The following is a 22,200-nucleotide window of genomic DNA, read 5'->3' on the forward strand; positions in this document are numbered from 1 at the left end:
ACGCAACGCTGGGGTTGGGGGGCGGGGGGGAGGTCACGCTGATGTCCTGGTGTCCTGTGCGTTGTGTCCTCCACGCGTCGCCTCCCTGCAGCGTGGCAGAGCCCCTACCTGAACGTCTTCAAGCATTTCCGTGTGGAGGAATGGAAGCGCTCCCACAAGGAGGGAGACGTCACCACCGTGATGGTAACGGAGGTACCAGGGATGGCTCTTACCCAGGGTGGGCAGCAGAACCCCATCACGCTGTGCTCCTGCAGGACAAGACGCTGAAGGGCACAGTGTATCGCATCCGGGGCTCCATCCCTGCCAGCAACTACCTGCAGCTGCCCCGCACTGGCTCCCAGTCTCTGGGGCTGTGTGGCCGTTATCTCTACCTGCTGTTCCGGCCCCTGCCCCGCAAGTACTTCGTGGTGCACCTGGATGTGGCTACTGAGGTGCGTGGGGATGTGGGGTGGGTGTCCTGGGGGGACCGGGTCCTGGTGGGAGCTGCAGAAGGGGTTTAAGGAGCTGACGGAGCCCTGCGTTCCTTTGGGGGCTGCTGGGGCTGCTATCCAGTGCCTAACAGGGGCTGCAGGGAAGCTGGGGGGATTGTGAGGTCCCTCCCAAACCTGCAGGGTGAGTGATGTGCTCCCATCTGTCTCCAGGAGAACCAGGTGGTGCGCGTCTCCTTCTCCAATCTGTTCAAGGAGTTCAAATCCACGGCCACGTGGCTGCAGTTCCCCTTCATCTGTGGGGCAGCCAAGGGTTCGCTGCATGACAGCACAGCCAGGGCTTCCAGGCAAGGTAAGAGGTGGCCAAAGCGAATTATTAGAAAATCAATGGGGTTTGGAAGTGGAGCGATGTGGGGGAGGAGATTTGAGGGGGAGCCCAGCATCCCTCCTGCATCTCACAGTAGTGGGTGAGGTGAGTTTTTTAATATCTCACATCTGTGCTAGCTGGGAGCAGAGAGATTGAGCGTGGGGGAGATATTGAGCAGGCAGTAGTTTTCACTTGAGGTGTGGAGTTGTTTGGGGCTTTTTCTTTGTGCTGCAGAGGGACTCTGAGGAGCTGGGAGGTTGGGGCCCTAAGGGGCTTTGTGCACCGAGCAGGTGGCATTTCCATTGCTGCAGCCAGACTAACACAGTGCAGCCCCAAAGCGGCTGTGTGTGCTGCAGAGCGGCGATGGGATGGTTTGCTTTGCTTTGCAAAGGCCGTGGCACGAATTTTGCTGTACCTCTTAAGGTTCTTTGTCCGCAGACCTGGTGGGAGCAGCCCCTGCCAACGCACGCTGGACCTGCCTGGTGCTTGACCTGCACTATGTGCTCTCCCTGTACCTGAGCCGGCGGTACAGCCACCTGAAGAGCATCAAGCTCTGCTCCAACCTGCTGGTAAAAAACGTCTGCACGAGCGACTTGCTGTTTGAGCCAGGTGGGGAGCTGAGACCCTGTGAGATTTCAACCAAGCCCGGTTGTACCCCGGCGTTCTAAAAGCTGCTTTTAGAGCCCTAAGTGCAGCAGGGCCACTGCCTCTGGCTGAGCAGCTTGAATTCTTAGTCTGTGAGCATGGGAAGGTATCTGTGGCAAACGCAGCAGTGGTAGGAAGCAGAGGGGGCAAAGTGGTTGGAGAGATGTGAGCAGGTTCTATGTGCAGTAGTCGATGCAGGCTCTTGACCTCCCTGGAGGAAAGTGTCATCTCATTTTCTAGCTGGAAAAGTAAATGAGTTAGGAAAAAAATAAATATCTTACCAAAGTTAGTAAAGGGCCTTACCAAACCTCAGGTCTCCCAGGGCTGTGCTCACAGACTCTGTTGTTGGATTTTTTTAATCTCTGAAATCCAGATATCTTCCAGCACTCTTTCTTCATCCTCCTGCTCACTGTGGTAGTTATTCAGTTAAAACCTTCATTTCTGATTTGTTGTGCTGGAAACCTGCCCAAACTCACTGGCCTGTTGGTAGGACTTAGAGGTGCTGCATGCAGTGAAAGGCTTCTGAGGTTTGTTATGTAGTGAAAGCTGCTGTGAAATTACAACTACACCAAGGAAGGAAGAGAAGAAAATCAGTACAGCCCCAAGCAAAAGCACACAAAAATGCAAAAAATAGTAGAATGAAGTGAATCCTGGCCCTGGGGGTTTATAGCTTGATACCAGGGGTCTGTCCTCTTGGGTTGTCTTTGAAATTTGGGAGTTTCAGGGTACAAAGGTTCATTTGTTGTTCGATATTACAGTGCTTCAGTTGTAGCCTTTGTGTTTTCGCTGCCCCTAAAGAGAGGAACTGTGTCCTGTTGGAGGCTGATTTCAGGCAGCTCCTTGCAGAGCCTTCTGTCACCTTCTGTCTCCTGTGCCACCAGGTGTGACGCTCTCTGAAGCCCGCCGTGCCAGCCCAGCCTGCCAGGGGGCCACTCCAATGCCACGGGACATGGCCTTCCCAGTGCCCAAGGGAGGAAAATGGCACGACCACTACGACTACATCAGGTACCGACAGCACACAGAGCTTCAGAGATCTGCTCCCGGGGACAGGTCTGCACGTGGTGTGGGCAGACAGGATGGGTAAAGCTGGCCAAGGAATGACAGATTTGCTCGGGGGGGGGCAAAAGGAAGGGTCTTATAGGAGGCAGTGAACTCAACCTGCTCCTGAGAGAGGCTTCCGTGCCAGGTATAGGCTGTTGTGAGATCCTGCATGCCCGTGTGGAGTCCTGGTTACATGATGCCTTCTGATTTTGCTCAGGTTCCCACCCGATGGCTCCAGTCTGCCATATGACTCCATCCAGAGGAGCTGCTCCAGTCCTGTGGCAGGTGGGATGGCTGGGGACAGCAGGTGGGACAGCAGAGAGGACACACTGGCCCCGTGCACATGCTTGAGTAGCACTTGTGGGGCTCAGTCAGAGCCCTTTGCTGGGAGAGCTGCCAAAAGCTGAGGCTGACGTGGGTCAGCTGAAGTACCTGCGTTTGCTGGGAAATTAGATTAATTCTAAAGTAGCTGAGTTGATGGGCTCCTTTTGTAGCTATTATTGAGAATTAAGAAAATAGCCCTCAGTGAGTCTCCTGGGGTCAGAGTCCTTTCCCTTCTCCCTCCCAGCTCAGGGCAGCAAATCCAAAGTGTGTTATGTCTGCTGTGTATCTGCTGCAGGACTTTCAGTGAGTGGGGGACCCAGATGGATTTTCTATTGCTGTTCACCCCCACGCCTTTCTAGACTCCATCAGCCGCCGAGTGGTGTGGCTCTTTGCTTCCAGGGGAGGTTCAGGTTGGATATTAGGAACAAGTTTTTCTTAGAAGGAGTGGTGATACAGTGGCACTGCTGCACCAGGAAGGTGGTGAGGTCACCATCCCTGGAGATGTTTCAGAACCACGGGGATGTGGCACTAAAGGATGTGGCTCAGTGGGCATAGTGGGGTGGCTTGGGGTTCAGCTTTGTGATCAAAGAGGTCTTTTCCAACCTTAATGATTCTATGATCCTTCCCTGCAGTAGGTAGCTAACAGGGCAGAGCCCAGCCCTTTCCTCTGTCACCCAGGTGGCCACAACTCAGAGGAGCCCCTTGGCCAGCTGCCCCAGCCAGTTATGCTCACCAAAGCAGTTCGAGACCGGCTGTCCCTCATCCAGCAGATCACCAGTCCCAAGGCTGTAAGTGTGCCATGGATGGAGGGTGTGACTCCTTTCTGCTTTACAGGGAGTTTTTCCCACATCTTCTCTTTTAGTTTCTGTATTTAGAATGTAGAAGCTGCTGCTTGTCATTTGCAGCCAGGTCTGGGCACGGTCTGTTGATCCAAAGGCCACAATTAATAAGTCAGAGGTTCACTCTGGCGTGGCACAGAGCAGAGAGGAGAAAAATGCCAACGACTCCGTAATCTTTAGACATCCATCTCAGCTGGGCAGCAGATACTTTTGTCTTCCAATTAAAGATAGGAAATGAAGTCTGGAGGCTAAAGGGACTTGGTGGGGTGAAGAGCCACTCGGGAGTGACACTGGTGTCCCCCGCCTCTGCCCTTGCAGTGGGTGCTGGGAGATCTGAGCCGTGCCCAGGGCTGAGCTGTGCTGGGGGCTTTGCTCTTTCCCAGATGCCACACCGGTGCCCTGCAGCTGCAGGAAGCATCCCTGAGGTTCACCTGGCAGCCCCAGAGGCCCTGCGTGTTGGGGAGCAGGAGGCAGAGGATGGGATGCTGCGTGGCATGGGGGACTCCGTGCGGTCCCTGGCTGTCAGTGATGGTGGCATCCATGTGTATGCACACCAGAGGAGCGAGCGAGCTGCCCATGCCACCCATGCAGGCTCAGAGGAGGTGAGTGAGCAAACAGAAGACACGGCAGCCCCATTTCCCATTGGTTGTGGTTCTCCTTACTGTTCCCCCCACTTTTGGAGGCTTTGATGGTGGGACACTTTGGTCAAGAGGAGAGGAGCTCTGCTGCTTGGAACAGGAGCTTTTGCTTCCTGCATGCATCAGGCTCCCTGTGAGCCATGTGTTCAGCCAACAGCACCGGGTTTTGCCAGACACTGGTCTCCCCCCTGCACCTTGCTCCATCTGCCCAGACTGTGCTGAGCACATGGGGCCCTGGGTACTCTCCCCAGCCCTGCCTATGTGCCCTGACACTGCTGTGGGGCTGACATTGCTGGGCATGTCTCTGGGCTCCCTAGGGACACTCGTGGCTGATGGCTTTGAGCCCCGCAGAAACAGTGGAGAGAACACAAGCTACAGGCAGGAGTTTCAGTTAATGCTACAGAATGCTTTTGCTGGTGGTTTTTTTGTGGTTTTTTTTTGGTTGTCTATTCTTTTTCAACTCCTATCTACGTATCTTGAAAGGAGGATGCTGTGTTTGAATGCACTAAGGCACTTGTGTTGTTACCCATCTGCACAGGGCGTGCACAGGAGGGGCCCAGGAGCAGATGCACCAGCCAGTGGGAGAGCCTCTCGCTGCAGGGTAAGGCGGTGCCCCTCTGCCTTCCCAATCTGACTTCTCCTGGGATGAATAACAGTCGTCCCTTGGAGAGAAAGCAGAGCTGTCCCAGTGCCACACAGAGCCAAGAAATGGGGACGGAGGGGCTCAGCAGTCAGAGCACCATGGCAGAGCAGTGGGTGAGCTGCCATCATCCCCTGACCTTTTTTTCCAGAGCTTCTTGCCAGATCCGATCCTGAAGCTGAGGAAGGTGATTGGCTTTGGAGGCTGCAGCACCAAGTGGGTCAGTACCTGGGTGGCTGTGTGAGCTTATCTGTAACACCGTGCTGCTTTCTCAGAGGAGTAAAGAGCCGACAAGCACCACGCTTCTGGAACATTTGTGCTGGGGAAAATGACCCTGCGACAAATGGGCGTGAGGCTGTGTTTCTGCATGGCTATTCTGCTGTTACAGTGGCAGAAATCAGAAATGACGGGAGCCATTTAGATCTCCTGGCTTCTGCGTATTTAAGAGACCGCTGTCTCCAACCTGGGGTCGCTGTGACATCTCACCTGCCCTCTCGTTTCTCTCCTGCAGGCGCTGTGGACTCAGAACAGCTCTGCAGTGGTGTACCCCTGCCACGCGGTGATAGTAACCCTGCAGATTCAGACTGGCCAGCAGAGGTTCTTCACTGGGCACACGGATAAGGTAGACGTGGTTTCCTTCCAAAGGAACGCAGCAGCTCCCAGCTGCTCCCATCCCAGCTCTCTGATGTCCCACAGGTGTCAGCGCTGGCGTTCAATGGGAGCAGCACCCTGCTGGCCTCGGCGCAGGAGGGTCCCCTGGGTGTGCTGCGCCTATGGGATTTCCCCAGAGGCAGCTGCCTGGCTGTGTTCCAAACCCACGTGCGGGCCGTGCTGTCTCTCAGGTACGTGCCAGCCCTGGAGGGGATGCATCCTCAGCCCCGGTGCAACCCAGAAAGCGTGTATTCCTCTCTGTGTTTTCTTTCCCAAATTTCAGCCCTAGCGCCGGGCAGCCTCGGTGTTTAGGACCTGTAATTGCAAATGGCAGGTGTTGCAGCATGGCAGCTTTTCCGTGCTATTGCTGTGTGATAAAGCAGGGGTGAATTACAGCTCTCCATTAGCCTGCATTTCTCAGCAGGCCTGCTGGCAGCTCTCCCAGCACAGCTGATCTGCTGGCAGCTCACCTCTCAGCACTCACCGTCTACCCGCATCCTGCACTTACCTGCTTTGATTCCCAGCTGAGATGCACTGGGGTGTGAGGTGCAGCCCCTCACCGGGTGTCCCTCCTGTTCTTGCAGCTTTTCCTACAGTGGAGCCGTGCTCTGTGGCGTTGGAAAGGATCGGCATGGCAAAACGGTGAGAAGTAGAACTTGTTTTTTTTGGTGTTTTCCCAGCTCTGCTGAGCAAGAGGTGTGAGAGGGCTGTTCCTTCAGATCCTACAGCTGCTGTGCAGGCAGAGCACTGCTGTGGGCTCGCTAGCTTCCAGCTGACAGCCAGGCCTGGAGGATTCTCCTTTTGTCCTCTGGGGATCGCTGCAAACTAATGCACACCATTGCCTGGCTGAGGGACACGAGCTTGTGCAACACCTTGTGCTGGAATGCCTGCAAGCACGTAGTGGAGGAGTGGGAATTGAAATGGGAGATTGGGCACTGTCTGAAACCCAAAATACATCTTTTGTAGCGTGGAGGGCGAGCAAACAGATGCTGGGTTTAATCCTTCCGTTCTGGGCATTGCAGACATTGTGTGCTGGAAGGGTGTTGGGTGCTGAAGCTGCCACCCACTGATGTAGCTAGAGGATGACGCAGATCCCACGTGTAGTAGTCAAAAATAAAGCTGTTTTTTGGGGCTTTATCAGTGCAACTGTTTTCACCCAACAATCCCTTATTGGCAGCTCCCAGCAATTAGCTGTGCCACTGCTGACTGCCTGCAGGAAGAAAACAAACAGCCATAGGATTGCTCCAGCTTTATCCCAGCATAAAGCAGTGCTCCACTGCCGAGCTGGAGACCCACAGCTGGGGGGCTGCACGTGGGCTGCCCAGGAGCACTGCTGGGGTGATGCTGCAGGCTGTGCTGGGTCCAGCCTGGCTGTTTTCTGAGAGCAAAGCGTTTGGTCACCTGCCTGTCCTCACTGGTTGTCCCCTTGGCTGTGGGTGATCTCTGTCCATCCCCATGCTTGGAGACCTGCAGGAGCCACTCCGTGAGGTGGAGAGGCCCTGAGCATACCCTGAGACAGGCACTATCACTGCTTTGCCACTTGAATTGGCACCATAGGCAAGCAACACTGGAGCTGAGCAGCACGCTACAAGGAGGGCAGCAGACTTGCTATTTCCAGCTCTCGTGGAACATCTCAGCCATGCTGCAGCTTTTCCTACTCAGAAAGCAGAGTTTGTGTATTTTCTTTCCTGAATTTGAGCCCCAGTGCCAGGTACCCCCAGATTTAGGATCTGTAATTGCAGTTGCCAAGCAAACACACTGCAGTGAAGCTTTGCTGAGCTGCTTGGACTGACTGTCCTGAGCCCTCTGCAAAATCAGGAGGATTTTTCCCTCCTTCAGTTTTCTTACCAGCTCCAGAGCAGTCCCCGGGCTGCGCAGCTGTTCTGCTCTGCTGAAAAACCCTTCCTCTGCCAAGGTTTCCATATTTCAGCTGCTCTACTGTGCTGTCTCCCTTCAGATGGTGGTGGTGTGGAACACCGCCCAGGTGACCCGTGGTGGAGAGGTGTTGGTGCTGGCCAGGGCGCACACGGATGTGGACATCCAGACCTTGAAGATTGCTTTTTTTGATGACACCAGGTAGGATGCATAGAAAACGTGGGCAGAACCATTTTGGGGCGTGGCTGTGGAGCACTCGAGGAGCTGCAGCCGTTTAAAGGGAGCTTGTGAACCAGATGGAGGACGACTTTTTATGTGGTCTCGTAGTGATAGGATAAGAGGGGAGGGTTCTAAACTAAAAGCGAGGAGAATTGGGTTGGATATTAGGAGGAAACTCTTTACTCAGAGGGCAGTGAGATGCTGGCACTGCCACCCAGAGCTGTGGGTGCCCATCCCTGGAGGTGCCCACGCTCACGGGTGGGCAGCTGAGCTGATGGGGCACAGCCCATAGCGTGGAACCAGTTGGGCTGTGAGGTCCCTTCCAACCCAACCGTGCTGCGCTTCTACACAGAAGGGGTTGGGCTTGCAGGAGCAAGACTTGGTCCTCCATTCCTTACCCCATCTCTCTTGTGACAGGATGGTGTCGTGCGGCCGGGACAGCGTGAGGCTGTGGCGAGTGCGGAACGGAGCGCTGCGCTCCTGTCCTGTCAACCTGGGCGAGTACCACGCGCTGGAGTTCACCGACCTGGCCTTTGAGGAGGGGCACTCAGCTGCACGTGAGCCCGACGACCGCACGCTGTAAGATTGCGGCCTTCTCCTGTGCTTGGGTTTCCCTGGAGCTGTGGGAGCTTCTGCTCTCCTCAGCAGGCTGTGCTTCCTCGAAGGGCTTCGTGAATGCAAGCAGTGAGTCCTCGCACTTGGCACCCGGATGTGTTGCCGTGTGCAGTGACCTGAGCTCGTGGTTTGCTTTCCGTTGGCGGTGGCAGTGGCGCGGTGCAAATCCTCTGAGATACAAACGGATCACTTTTTTGTTTCAATGCTTGATTTGAATCATCAGAGCAGACCTTTGCTGCTACCACACCGAGTTGCTACCACTACCGAGCAGACCAAACTTTGCCCCTGCCCTCCCTGAGGGCTGTGTCCCAGGCTGAGGGTTCTCACAGAAGTGTGTGCTGAGCTTTCGGCTTGTTTTCTGATTGGTACTTTAAAGAGGCAGAAGATGATAAAATAGGAAGCTGTGACTGACAGATTGGATATCAGGTTGGATATTAGGAACGATTTCCCAGAAAGAATGGGGATGCAGTGGCACTACTGCCCATGGAAGTGGGGGAGTCACCGTCCCTGGAGGTGCTCCAGAACTGTGGGGATGTGGCACTGAGGGACGTGGGCAGTGGGGATGGATTAAACCTGCTGATCTTAGGGATGTTTTCCAACGTTAATCACACAATCACAGAATGGCCAGGGTTGGAAAGGACCTCAAGGATCTCGAATCTCCAATCCCCCTGCTACATGCAGGGCCACCAACCTCCCCATTTAATACCAGCCCAGGCTGCCCAGCCAACCTGGCCTTGAACACCTCCAGGGATGGACGGGGCATCCACAGCCTCTCTGGGCAGCTGTTCCAGCACCTCACCACTCTCATAGCAAAGAACTTCCCTCTGACATCCAACCTCAATCTCCCCTCCCTCAACTTCAAACCATTTTCCTTTGTCCTGCAGTTATCTACCCTTTCCAAGAGTTGATTTCCCTCCTGTTTGTAGGCTCCCTTCAGCTATTGAACAGCTGCAATGAGGTCACCCCACAGCCTTCTTCTGTGGGATAGCACATGGAAAGGCCCTCAGATCACCATAGCATGACATTACTTCCCACCTTAACAGGCTATTGTGTGCTTCCCCTCTAAACCTGCATTGTTACTGTAGGACTTGTGCACAGTAACGCCCCATAAACCTGGATTTTTACTATGGCACATCCACACGGTTCCTCTTAACCCTGAGGAACAGAGCACGTGTCTTTCTCCTTTCCAGCTTTGTCTGCAGCAGGAGTGGCCACGTCCTGGAGGTGGACTACAAGAACGTCTGTGTGCGGAGTGCGCGGCGGCTGCTGCCTGCACAGCTGCAGGATGGGGCAGGTAGGTGGGCAGGGGCATCATAGATCTGACCCCTGGTAGCATAAAGCAGCTGTCAGTCTGCTGCTAAAGCTTGTTTGGGATTGATTAGGTTATTGCTAGCTAGCTGTTTTCCCTTTAAGCACTGCAAATAGTGCAGCAGAGCATCGTCCTAAGAAAGGATTTGAGCGTTTTCGATGCTGATTGCACTTTCAGAGAAACACTGCTTTTAGAAACATGAAACGGGGGTCTTAATTTGCTGATGAGAATCTTAATGTAGTGATGTGAAAAAGCGAAGCGGATCAATGGAAGGATGAATCTGGGGATTTTTTTCATTACTCGGCCTGTGTGAAGTGTTTGGGGAAATCTTTGATGCTGTATTCTAAATGATACAGCTTTCAGCTCATCCACTAATTTTAACAGCAGGAAGAATTCACTTTCAAGTGTCGCTGCTCTGTTATCTTAAAACTTGGTGCATGCTTTGCTTTGGCAAATGGAGCTAATTAACCTAGAGCGTGCCTCTTTGGGAAGCACAGAACTCTAGTTCCTGCTTTGTGGGTGAGAACACAGCCTAGAGATGAAGTGACGTCCCTAGGTGTCTCAGTGGCAGCAGTGTTGGCTGCCTTTGGTGCTATGACCATAGCTTGATACTGGCATCTAAACATCAGCTGCTTTCATCACCTCTACCTGTCAGACACTGCAGAGAGGATTTGAGACACAGGGATGGAAGTTTTGTATCTCAGACACTTCACCTTGCCATCCAATCTTTTGCAAGCCAAAAGTATGGCAGGGTTTAAAAAGTGGCTTTTCTGTGCCTGGCAAGAGTAAAAAGAGCTGTGCTGATGGTAAGAAGTACTGGAGGATGACAGGGGGTGACTGGGACCTTTCAGAGGTGCAGTGCTTCACAGTGGGATTTCTGGCAGCTCTTGGATGAGAGAACCCTCCGTTTGAGTTTTCATATTTTCATATTCGTATCAGTATACAACTAAGTGTTGTTACTGATTTTTCCAGGCCCTGGGATTGCTATAAACAGTATCAGCATCTCCTCAACCCTTTGTGCCACGGGCTCAGCAGACGGCTACCTGCGGCTGTGGCCACTGGACTTCTCAGCTGTTGTCCTTGAAGCAGGTGAGCAGAGCAGGGAGCAGTCCTTCCCACCTCCACAGTGCATCAGCCTGCTGCTGGGAAGCAAAGCCTCCGCTCTGATGTCTCCTAAAGTAATTCTTGTGAACGAGGGCGTTCTTTCTGCCTGCCGTCACTGGGGGTGACTGTCTTGGAAGTGTTTTACTTAAGTGACTATTTAGTCCTGCTCATTCTTGTAACTCCTAGGGATGAGGCAGGAGGGCCAGGGGGAGAGCAGGCAGTGCATCTTGATTTCTGTGCCCTTGTACCCACAGCTCATCCGTGCATGAAAAATTAGGAGAGAAGTCAAGCTGTTCTTCACTCGTTTTGAAACAGTCACCATAACAGCAGAGCCCAGGGACTGCTAGAAAGGGCAGAGACTAATTTGTCACTGAGCTCAAACCTGCAAGCACTCAATCTTGAGATCACGTGGGAAATTTATTCCTACGTGCATTACTTTCCCAACTATGCATCTGGCTCTGCAGCTGTGCTCCAGGCGCCGTGCTTCTGCTGTGGGGCTGTGCTGACTGCTGCGTCCTCCCCCAGAGCACGAGGCGCCGGTGAGCTCTGTCTGCATCAGCCCTGATGGCCACAAAGTCCTGTGCACGACCACGGCCAGGAATCTGGGCTACCTGGACATCCAGTCCCGGGGCTACAGCACCCTGATGCGCTCCCACGAGGACTCCATCTTGGCCTTCTCCGTGGAGGGAATTTGGAAGCAGATGGCGACGGTGTCTCGAGATAACACCATCCGGGTGTGGGACCTCGTGTCCATGCAGCAGGTGGGGGAGATGAGAGTTGCTGGGGATTTTGTGTTTATTAATCATCTGCCCAGGTTCTGCTTAGCTGAGTTATCAGAGCTTTGTGGTGTAAGAGCTCTTAAATGTCCTCCGTGAAGCACAGGGCAAGAAATCCTTCTGAAGCCTGGAGTTCTCAGGCTCTTAGCTTAATGTGTAATTTGGTCTTAGCTTCTGAAGGTGTAATTAAACAAAATAGCCTAATTTGTTTTCTTTTCCTTCACCTTGTGAATCCTGCTTTTAACACAAATCACAGTTCCCAAGGGCTTTATCTAAAAGCCCAAAGTCCCAGGACTTCGTTGGGCTTCGGATGCAAGCAGGAATGGTCAGAGTTCCATTCTGGGACCACTGTGGTGGAGCTCTGAGGCCATTCAGCATGGCTGCCAGGTGCAGCTCCCTCCAGTTTTGTGCCTGTGCTGTTTTCCCTGCAGCTGTACGACTTCACAGCTGCAGATGAGATGCCGTGTGCTGTGTCCTTCCACCCCACCCAGCGGATCCTCGCCTGTGGATTCGACAGCGGCGTGGTGCGGACCTTCAGCCTGACTGCCTCCGACCTCCTGGCAGAGCACAAGTAAGTGGTGAGAGCTGTGCTGGTGCAGGAAGGGCTCTAATGATGGGTGTTGTGGCAAGAGGTGCAGCTGCGGAGATGGGAAGGTTGCTTTTCTGGGGCTTGACGGTTCTCATGTGCCAGTTGATCAGATGTACGTAGCCTGGGATGGTGCAAGTCCAACCTGCAGCAGCACCGAGTGCTTTGTGTGCCCTCTGACAGCTGCTGGTGGTAGGAAAGGGGTTCTCCTGGAGACTGGATGAACATGGAGCTCTTGCGTGCCTCAGTGTGAGGGGTGGGATGCTCCAAAGCGTGGGGAGCTGGGTCCCATCCAGCAGCAGCCCTGCAGTGCTGTAGGCATAGACATGCTGAGGTTCTCTGCTTGTCCCCTGTTATTCTCTCCCCTGGGTTCTTCACAGTGTTGCACTTGATGTTGCTGCACTTTTCTGTGGCTTTTTTGGTTCTTGGCTGTTTCACTTTTTCCTCCTTCTTCCAGGCAGCACCGCACTCGGATTGCTGGGCTCACCTTTTCTCCAGATGGCAACTTCATGTTCAGCTCCTGTTTGCAGGGAACTCTGGCTCTTTACAGCTGTGTGGCACAGAAAAGCCAGGTCCTGAGAGTCCTGGGTAAGTCCTTGGGGTTCTGGGTTGCCTTTTTCATTTTACCCCTGCAGTCTTTTTAGTAGCACAGGCATCAAACCAGGCTCAGCCCATTCAGAAAGCTGCATCATTTGTGTTTATTCCTCAAAATAAGCAGCAATGGGAAGCTTGGGCAGGGAAGGGGAGCTCCACTGTACAGTGTATTGTACAAAGAGCTCCTGCCCCTGTGGGTGTGAAGTTGAAGCATGCAGAGAAAGAATAGGGGCTGAGAGGTTAGGGAATTTGTCCAGCATCCCCAAAATTTGGTGTCAGTGCTGCAATGGGATGTTCAAGTTTTGGCCTGGAACCCACGCTCGCTGCTTGGCCATGCTCCAGGGGCATAACAGTAGAATTCTGGTGGTGGAATGAATACAGGGAATTGCTCTGATTTTTGTCATTTTTTGACCTTTGGCTTTGTCTGCCCATTGGCCTGAGGTTGGTGTGCTGGGGTTTGCTTTGCACAGGGTTCAGATGTCCGGGTTGCAGCTGCCAGCTCACATCTGTAGCAACTTGTCACAGCTTCTAGTAAGGTTTAAAAAAAAAAAAGAAAGCAAAACCAAAAAATCAATTTTATTCCTTGTTCTGCACTCTGAAAGCACCACGTGTTCAGTCAGGCTATGAGCCTCGTCTTTGAGATGGTTTGCTGTGTGGCGTGGATGTAGCAGATAAAATTCGTAGCTTCTTCCTCAACAGGGGTTGCTCCTTTCTCAGGCCAGAGCATTACCCCAGGGCTGACCCAGAGGCAGGAGCTGCTGGTAGCAGTTAGCAGCACCATCACAGCGTGCTGCAGAACGACGTTTGCTCCTCTCCTCACCCTCTCTCTTGCTGTGGCCCTCAGGTAACGTGGTGGCCCAGGATGCTGGCAGTGGTCCTGATGCTCTGGTGCTCAGTGGGGACAGCCGCCTCCTGGCCTTCGTGGGGCCCTCCAAGTACGTTGTGACCGTGATGGAGGCCTGCTCTCTGGATGAGGTACCAGCAGGCTCCCTGCAGTGCTGGGGAAGAAAATCCCCGTAGATTACGACCAGTGAGATAGGTCAAGAGTTGGGCAGAGCATTGGAGAGGGCCTCCCCAGCGCAGCAGGTGCTTACTCAGGTGCTTACAGCTTAGTTTTCCACTCTGTGAGCTGGAAACGGCCAAGTCAAGGCTGCTGCTGCTTCTCAGCTTCACTCGCCTCTAGAAAGATCATTTGAAGAGCAGTAGTGGGCAGTGGGGATGTTGCTTTTGCCCTGCAGCACCTTGTGGGATGGCCAGCTGGAGCACGAGAAGGGGTGTGGGGAACTCTGTAGCCTTGTGTTAGGAGTGCCACCAGAGCAGCCCCAGTGCCTGCCCAGCAGCTGTTCCCCCAGTGCTTGCTCCAGGGTATTTCTTCAGCAGCTTCTTGTTTCACAGCTGCTGAGGGTGGACATCAGCATCCTTGATTTGAACAGTACGGCCTTGGACTCTGCAGTGAGAGTCTGCTTTGCTCCTGTGTCACAAGGAGAGCTCCTGGTGTCCACTTCTTCCAACAAAATCCTTGTGCTTGATGCAAAAACAGGACGGCTGGTGCGAGAGGTAGGGCACTAAGAAATTCATATCTGAGGGATCACCTCGTGTGGGGTTTGGGCACAAATTCATATCTGAGGGATCACCTCGTGTGGGGTTTGGGCACTTCAGGAGGCTGCGTGAGCGAAGAGCTCATCCTGAGGGCTTCCAAGTAAAACATGAGTGGTTAGCACGTGGCTATCACAGTGTGGTCTTGGTTAGGGTGAGCCTGAGCTTGTCCTTCTTTTCTGTACTCCTCTCCTCTTGCTGAAGCATAAGGACATGAGCCTGTATTATTACACTGCAGTGGGCTGGTGATAGAGGGGTGAGTTAACTTATCTCACAGATGGGCTAGTGAAATACCCAAGTGATCCACTTGTACTTTGAAATCTGACTGCATCGTAGTGAATCTGTCCAGCCCATGGTGTGTTTAGTGATCTTCACATTCCTGGAGAAACAGAAGGACTGGGAAGCGAGTGCAGACCTTTCTCAGGGCATCTCTGCCTCCTGCTTTAAACTTCACCAGAGGCCAAGAGCATTCCCCTCATCTTCATCCAGCTGACCTGTTGTTTAATGTTGCCGAAGAAGTTGGAACTTGTTGATAGTGAGAATTAATGCTGCTGGTGCTGTGGCTGTCCTCAGGTGTCCCCTGTGCACAAGTTGTCCTGTTCTTCCTTGGCACTGAGTAAGGATGCCAGGTACCTGCTCACTGCTGGCGACAAGGTTATCAAAGTGTGGGACTACCAGATGCGCTTCAACATCAACTTCCAGGTACTGCAATTGGGGAGGGAAGGAGGCTGCTGTTCCCCGATCCATCAGATAAAGCATTTCTGAATCCCTGGAGAAGAAAGTAGCAGATGTGTGGCTTGGGCCAGCGTGTTTGAGCTGACCCCTGGCTTTGAGCACTGCGTGCTGCTGCTCTCTGTGTGTGATGATCCTCTGCTGAGGAGCGCGGGCAGAAGCATCCTTCCCTGAGGATGGATGGAGGGAGGATGGACAGATGGATGGATGCTTGCAGGGAGCCACAGTGTGGCAGCCACAGTCTCCTCTTTGACAGAGTGACGATGGAATTCATGACACTGTGTCTCCCAGGTGTACATTGGCCACTCGGAGCCTGTGTGCCAGGTGGCCTTCACCCCAGACCAGCGGCACGTCATCAGCATTGGAGATGCCATCTTCCTCTGGGATTTCCTAGCTGTACCTGCACAGGGGTCTCCCCCAGCCCTGTAAGTGCCATGTTAGCTCTGTGCTTCCCCTTCCTCCAGCTCCTCTCTGTGTAACACTGCTCTTGTTGCCTTCGCAGGACTCGTTCCTCTGAGTCCCCTCTGCTGCCGGCGGCAGGTAAGTTTGCTTGCTGCCCTGAGTTGCTCTGGTCAGCAGCTATCCCACAGCTGCTTTTCCTGGCAGTGGGTAGGGGTTGGGGAAATGGGTTTTGGTTCTTTCCCTCAGTAGGATAGTCAAGTAGTAGGGGGTAACTGGCTAATTAGTCCCATTGGCAGTCTCCAGTTAACTAGCACCTCTCAGTAAGAGTCTGCCAAGGAGGGAGATGTTCTGAGCAGAGTGGATCTGGGTTTCTTGATAGGTAGCTCAGCCTTTGCCTTTTGTCTTTCCCTGGCCTACTGCCTCTATCTTTTCTGTCTTCTTGCTCCCTGGCCTCGCTGTCCCCACTCTGTGTGTCGCCCTTGAATGATGGAGCAGGAGCTTGGAGCCATCATCATTGGTTGCCCCGGGAAGAGAAGAGGGTTTAAGGGATGATGGGAGTTACACAAAGCGTTTTATTTTCACAGAACAGAGCTCTGAGAAGCTAAAGGATGTGTCTGATGTACCTCGGCAGACAATTCCTCTTCCACTGTTGTCCTCACCACCGTGTCTGGATGTCAGCCCTGTCCACACAGCGGGATGTCAAAGTAAGAGGAATTGCTTGCAGGAAAGGGGCAAGTTGATCTCATTTTGGGAAAAGCTCCTTGCCTAGTTCTCCAGCATCCTCAGAGCTGTCCCTGCTCCTCATCCCCTACCTGCAGACTGACAGAGCAGTCTGCACTTTCCTTCTAACATGGACAAAACTAGCCAGAGGTGTGGGAGTTCAGTGCTGCTGTAACTCCAAATGCTGAGCTGCTGGCACAGCTCCTGTGAAGGCAGTGATAAACAGCCTGTTGGACATACCCAGCAGGAAACGTCTGCTTTGCCCTGCACTCTAACAGATGGGTTGTGACACTGAGCAGAACCACTACCAGAAATCAGTGGGTCGGCCAAGCGTGAAGCAGTCCTGGAAGACGCAGTCGGTTCTGTCCTGCTATTCTTTCTCTTCAGGTATTTTCTCGGAGTCAGACAGAGAGGAGGAGGCCTGTCTGCCTGGCAGAGTAGTGGAGAATGGAGGCAAAGACACCTCAGCCTTCGTGGCAGAGCCGGCCAGGAGCGAGGATCTTATGGTTGTGAGACCCAAAGTGAGGCCGGAGAGCTGCAGGCCTCCTGCACCATCAGCACGTGGTAACTTGGGACCATCTCCACCTATCCCAGATCTTGGCTCCTCGGGGCACAGTGGCATGTATCCTGCATGGCAGCTTGGTCTGTCCCCAAAAAGCAAAGAAAGATCACTGTAATGCAGTGCAGACAGTCCCAGAGCAGCACTCCAGAAAGAAAGGGCAGCAGTGTGCTCCTCGGGTACCTTCCTCGTCTCAGGTGTGATGGGGAAGTCAGTGATAGGGAGGGATTCTCATGCTGGCCCCCAGGTCTGCTTGTTTGCCTGGCTCTTTCCCTGCTGCTGCTTCTAGGCGTGCCAGAAGCCCCTCTTCAGCTTGGAGCCCCTATCATCTCTAAGTGGCACGTCCTATTAAAGCCAGCTGAAATTAAAGCTCCCAGTACCTCTATTAGTAGAGGCACAGCCTCAATGCTCCAGCCGTGTATGGCGAGCTGCCAGAAGCACACAGCTGCCAGCGCTCAGCCCTAGGCATGATTTGCTGGAAAGCTTCAACATAAAACTGTGCCTCTGCTGCTCTGGTTAGAGACCTCTTTCTGGCTGCGTGCAGTGATGTGTGCAACATGGATGTCTTTAGGCTGTTTGGAGCGTGGCTGAGAGGGGTGATGGAAGGGATGGGTGTTCTTCCTTTGCTCCTGGAAAGCTGGTGCTTTTCCTACAGCCCCTCACACTGTCATACAGAAGCATGTGTGGCTCTGCAGTTGAGTTTTTCCTCTCCCATGTGTTAGTGTGTATGCACGCACACGTTATCAGAACTGACAGGCCACAGCATAGCTGCTGTTCCCAAACCATTCCCATGGGCAGCAGCATCACAAAGGCACTGTTTTCTTTGTATGGCAGAACCGAGAAGGGAGACCAGAAGTCCCAAGTCGCAGTGCTGCGTCCGCCCAGATTCGTACCGGCATTTCACTCCTCACTTTAAGGCCTCTGTGCTTCCCCAGGTGAGAACTGTGCTGGTCGCTTGGCCGGGGGAGGATGAGGCATTTGGGGGCTGGGCAGTGTGGCTTTTTAGAGTTGTTACTGATTTTTGTTCTTTGGTGAAATGCACCCCCGGGTCTGGTGTCCAAACAGAAACCCTTAACGTTAGTCCACCTCTCTCCTCTGCATGCAGCTCTTCCCAGACTAGCAAAAAGTGAGTTGTGCTCAGTTCGTTTTCTGTTCAGCAAATCTGCATAAATTTTGATTCAAAGGCAATGGAAATGGCATGTGCTATTGAAAGTGAAAGACAAGCGAGCAGTGGCGTGATTCATCACACACATATTTGCAAGCAGATGCATTGGCAAAGCAGGCTGGGGAAGGCAATCCATCGGGTGTAGTGAAGGTAGTTAAGGCACAGCTCTTGCTCTGTTAATAAACAGAGCGAAAATGAAGCAGAAACTTAACTCAACCTTTCCCTAAGCTCTGCTGTTCACAGTGGGTGGGAGAACAGTTACGTTCATCTCGCATCCTTAGTTTCCCTCCTCTGCCCCCCACCTGGAAGTGCTTTTTCCCTCACTGTGTTCCTATTCAAAGTACATCACCAACTCAGCAAAACCCACCGAACTCCTGCCCAGCAGGATTAGCAGCTGCTCATCAGATGGGGAACTGCTGCCAGCCTGTTTTGTGCCCTGTCTGAAAGCATCTGTTTCTGGCTGTGTCGGTGCAGTTTCTCTTTTATATGTATGTGTGCACTTTCTTATTGATCCATTGATGTGCTGAATGTGAGTTGTGTGAGCACTGGCATGAATTTGTGTGCTGCGTGTGAGTTTGATGCGTGTGCTTGCACGCATGCTTTCCTTATGTGTGTCCTGAACGTACCTGATCAAGCCATCCTCTCAGAGCTTACTTTAAGCCTGTGTCTATTTTTCTTGCAGAGTTTCTTATCTCCTCCAGCTGGCAATGAAGTCCTGAAGCTGAAAGCAGTGATTGGCTACAATGGAAATGGCAGAGGGAACATGGTGTGGGACCCAGACACAGGTATGTTGGGGAGGGTGCACAGGGTGGGAGCTGTGTGAGCTGTCAGCGTGCACACGCTGAGCTGAGGTCTGATTATTCCAACTCTTGGGTCGGGATCTTTAGCACGGTGGTTCTTTGTGCTGACAAAGCCCAGCAACACTTTTTTGTTGCTGGTGAATGTTAGCGGATAGGAACAGCTTCAGGCTCCAATAGTCAGATGGATAGAGGAGGGTGGGAGCTGCCAGAGAGTCCATCTCAACTCCTTTCTCCAAGCTGGAGCAATGCCCAGCATCTTTGCTTTACTTAGGTTATGGGAAGTGAGATTTGCCTTGCTCCACACTCAGCCCATAGGAAGGATGCTGGAGGGGCTGTGTAGAAGAGTCAGCTTTTACAAATTACTTAAAAAAATAATTTCCCTGGTCTGTGATGTGAGTTGTAGTGGGTGCTGTATGTGAAGCCTTTACAGGAAAACATCCCATCTGCTCATTCTCTGCTAGGCTTCTTCGCCTACACCTGCGGCTGCATCATCGTGGTTGAAGACCTGCACTCAGGGTCACAGAATCACTGGCTTGGTCATGTAGAGGAGATCTCTACACTTGCTGTCAGCCACGATGCCCAGGTAGGAGAGGCTTCTGCTTGCCCAGGGTTGTTTGGTCTGCATCACTTCAGGCTAGAGGAATATCACTGACTAAAATCCCATTTGTCTCATCTTCCTTCTGCATGGAGACCTGGGGTTATGGGAATAAAACCAATGGGTTTTGAGCCTAGCTATTCTTTGTGCTGGCTTGGTGTGACAGCAAAGGCTGTTCCCTCCCTCTGACTGATGCCACTGTTCCCTCCTCCTGTCAGGTGATGGTTTTCTTGCAGAACTTCCCACATGCCAGCTGCGTGACTTTAGTGTGGGTCTAACAGTTGCCAGCACTAACTAATGAAATGTTCTCTAATTACTTACCAAGGTCTCTATGACAACATATCATTCTGTTAGGCTCTGGCTTCTGCCTCAGGAAAGAGAGATGGAGACTCCCATTGTCAGATCTGCATCTGGAACACCCAGGATGGGATTTGTACAGCAAGTCTCTTCCATCACAAGACACAAGTCCAAGCCATGGCTTACTCTCGGGATGACAGGTTCCTTGCTACCATTGGTGAGTGCCCTGTAACTGCTGGGTGTGAGTGCAGGAGTCATGGAATGGGCATCTGAGGGGAGGAAGATGCTGTCAGTGGATGAAAGCTGTGAGGTGCAAACCAAGCTCACGGGTCTGACCAGCAGCTGCTGCTTGGTGGCCTTGGCACTGGAACTTCATTTCAGTGTGAAATTATCAGGGAGCCTAATAAACAGCACAATGGATCATGCAGTTTGCAATCTCAGGTCCTCCTGGGAGTGACCATGAGCCCGGGGGTGCTCTGCAAGTGAGCAGCTGTCAGTGCTTTGGGGGGGAAAATGTGCCCTGTGTTTACCAGGCACGGGTGCTGGGCTTGCCCTCATTGCCCTGCAGGCTCATTTTTCTTGAAGTTACAGCTTTTCTGTGGCTGACTAGTCCTTGTTAAGGCCATGTAAATAGTTTGCAGTTACTATATATAGTATCCAAAGGGAAATGCCTTCTCCTGGCCTTCTTATTGTTGCTTAGCTGGAACTGCACAGAAGTATCCAGGCTTCACACTGTGAGCCTCCTGCCAGGCGGCGATGCCAGCACAAGATGGACACTCAAGCTGTCTGTTTTGTTTAGGCAGGGGACATTTAAAGGACAGATACACAATTAGTAGTTCTAGTTTTGCAAGAGAGAGGACCTGTGGAGCAGGCAACACGTTCACTTTGAGCTGGTGAGTCTGCCCTTGAAAAAAAGCAAGCCTTGCTCAAGAGAAAGGGAGCTTTGTGCTCTCTGCAGAGCAGCGTGGGAGAGGAGCCCTCCTTCTCCAGCTTTTCTCTCTCTCCTTTTCTGGGCTGTGGAGAAGGAAAAAGCTGAAAGTCTGCCTTGATTTGTGGAGCCTGGGGAAGGCTGATGAAGTACCTCCTGTGCAGGCTGAGAGCTGGGGATGCTTACCATGCCATGGCTGCTGCCTCCTGCTGCCTGCCAGACGTGGTGGCTTCCATCAAGATCAGTTCCCATCTCTGCATCGCTCTCAGCATAGCACCCTCTGTTTCTCAGTTCAAAACTGTTAGCCCTGAGCTCATAGTGTCGCTGGAGGGCTTGTGTTGGGCGTGTGCTGAGGTGTGCCAGAGCTATTAAGGATGCAGAAATAGCAGAAAGCCTGCTCTATGTGCTGCAATCCCTACCAGGCCAGCATTGGCTGAGTCAGACATCGGCTGCAGACTGTGCTGTAGGTCCAGATGTGCTACAACCTCCAATACAAAATGTTGGGCCAGCTCTACTCATCCTCAGCTCGGATGCCAACCTATTACATCACGGAGCCTTCGCTGCCACAGAAGCACTTCTTGGCTTTTGCTGAGTATGCATGCAAAGCGATGTGCCTCTGCCTGAGACAACAACTGCGTGACATGAGATTGTGATGTGTGTGTTGGCTGATGGCCATCACTCAGGTTGCAGAATTAGAGTAATTGAATCATTTGAGTTGGAAAGGACCTTTTAAAGGTCATTTAGTCCAACTCCTCTGTTGTAGGGATGCCTACAGCTCCATCAGGTTGGTTCCCTCCTTCTACTGTCTTTCATGTTCTACCTAGGGGACTACAATGATCAAACCGTTGCTCTGTGGAGTACCTACACTTATGAACTCCTATCATCGACTCGTATCTCCGAGCCAGTCCATGACATGGCTTTTAGTCCTTTTTCTCACAGAGAAATGGCCTGCGTGGGGAAGGGAGCACTTACGTTTTGGCTGCTGGAGCAGCACGGGGCTGACCTCAATCTCAAGGTAAAATCTCGGTTTTATCATCTATTGAAATTTATGTTCTGTATTTCTGACGTCTTTTCCAAGCGCTGGTGAGAGAGATGGAGGCTCTGCCCCCACAGCTCTGCAAGAGCTGATGATCTCTCTTAGTGAGAGTGTGATGTTGGCCGTGAGTTGTATTTGATGCACAAGCTGAATGCGTCGAAGGTGGGAGGAGGTGGTTTGCGTCCCTTTTAGCTAAGCAACACGTTCCCTTTGACCTTTCTGCTTCGTGTGTCCTGGCAGGTTCATAGGGCCCCTGCACCTGAAGTGTTAGGGCCGGTGGAGCTGACATCCCTCTGCTATGGGGCTGACACACTTCTTTACAGTGGGACCAACTCAGGCCAGGTCTGCGTGTGGGACACGGAGACTAACAGCTGCTTCATGATGTGGGAGGCCGATGAGGGCGAGATCGGTGGGTGCAAATGTGGTGCTAAGGGATGTGATGTAGTGGGGAGGTATTGGTGGTAGGTGGACAGTTGGACAGGGTGATCTTGGAGGTCTTTTCCAACCCTGGTGATTCTATGATTCTAAATACCACCAGTGTTAGGCTGTAAAAAATCTGATGGAAGCTTGCAATGGGCAGCACCGAGCTTGCCTGCCTCCCATTTCAGCTGTGCTTGGAAAAATTGATTTTCTCTGTTGGGTGGCAGTTGATCTGTGAGCCAGGTGTCCTTGTCAAAGCTGAGTGGGTTGGGGAGCTACTTCTGGGCTGTGAGAACAGC

General features: G+C 52.6%; 1 protein-coding gene across 1 annotated transcript in view; it reads left to right on the forward strand.

The window, feature by feature from the left end:
- WDR90 (WD repeat domain 90) overlaps nucleotides 1–22,200 on the forward strand; it is a 30,686-nt gene that overhangs the window by 232 nt on the left and 8,254 nt on the right. Inside the window, exons 2-34 of the mRNA XM_031555771.1 lie at nucleotides 41–183; nucleotides 255–431; nucleotides 642–780; nucleotides 1,234–1,404; nucleotides 2,322–2,445; nucleotides 2,699–2,766; nucleotides 3,484–3,593; nucleotides 4,028–4,246; nucleotides 4,821–4,883; nucleotides 5,074–5,142; nucleotides 5,434–5,544; nucleotides 5,619–5,764; nucleotides 6,158–6,215; nucleotides 7,531–7,649; nucleotides 8,085–8,246; nucleotides 9,473–9,576; nucleotides 10,564–10,680; nucleotides 11,221–11,456; nucleotides 11,903–12,042; nucleotides 12,515–12,645; nucleotides 13,496–13,626; nucleotides 14,047–14,208; nucleotides 14,821–14,949; nucleotides 15,271–15,404; nucleotides 15,482–15,519; nucleotides 15,966–16,085; nucleotides 16,489–16,665; nucleotides 17,495–17,595; nucleotides 18,508–18,610; nucleotides 19,087–19,208; nucleotides 19,575–19,734; nucleotides 21,270–21,460; nucleotides 21,722–21,890. Coding sequence (XP_031411631.1) covers nucleotides 41–183; nucleotides 255–431; nucleotides 642–780; nucleotides 1,234–1,404; nucleotides 2,322–2,445; nucleotides 2,699–2,766; nucleotides 3,484–3,593; nucleotides 4,028–4,246; nucleotides 4,821–4,883; nucleotides 5,074–5,142; nucleotides 5,434–5,544; nucleotides 5,619–5,764; nucleotides 6,158–6,215; nucleotides 7,531–7,649; nucleotides 8,085–8,246; nucleotides 9,473–9,576; nucleotides 10,564–10,680; nucleotides 11,221–11,456; nucleotides 11,903–12,042; nucleotides 12,515–12,645; nucleotides 13,496–13,626; nucleotides 14,047–14,208; nucleotides 14,821–14,949; nucleotides 15,271–15,404; nucleotides 15,482–15,519; nucleotides 15,966–16,085; nucleotides 16,489–16,665; nucleotides 17,495–17,595; nucleotides 18,508–18,610; nucleotides 19,087–19,208; nucleotides 19,575–19,734; nucleotides 21,270–21,460; nucleotides 21,722–21,890 — 4,344 coding nt within the window. The remainder of the gene's footprint in view (nucleotides 1–40; nucleotides 184–254; nucleotides 432–641; nucleotides 781–1,233; nucleotides 1,405–2,321; nucleotides 2,446–2,698; nucleotides 2,767–3,483; nucleotides 3,594–4,027; nucleotides 4,247–4,820; nucleotides 4,884–5,073; nucleotides 5,143–5,433; nucleotides 5,545–5,618; nucleotides 5,765–6,157; nucleotides 6,216–7,530; nucleotides 7,650–8,084; nucleotides 8,247–9,472; nucleotides 9,577–10,563; nucleotides 10,681–11,220; nucleotides 11,457–11,902; nucleotides 12,043–12,514; nucleotides 12,646–13,495; nucleotides 13,627–14,046; nucleotides 14,209–14,820; nucleotides 14,950–15,270; nucleotides 15,405–15,481; nucleotides 15,520–15,965; nucleotides 16,086–16,488; nucleotides 16,666–17,494; nucleotides 17,596–18,507; nucleotides 18,611–19,086; nucleotides 19,209–19,574; nucleotides 19,735–21,269; nucleotides 21,461–21,721; nucleotides 21,891–22,200) is intronic.

The sequence above is a fragment of the Meleagris gallopavo genome, chromosome 16 (genome assembly GCF_000146605.3).
Source record: "Meleagris gallopavo isolate NT-WF06-2002-E0010 breed Aviagen turkey brand Nicholas breeding stock chromosome 16, Turkey_5.1, whole genome shotgun sequence".
Taxonomy (NCBI): Eukaryota; Metazoa; Chordata; class Aves; order Galliformes; family Phasianidae; genus Meleagris; species Meleagris gallopavo.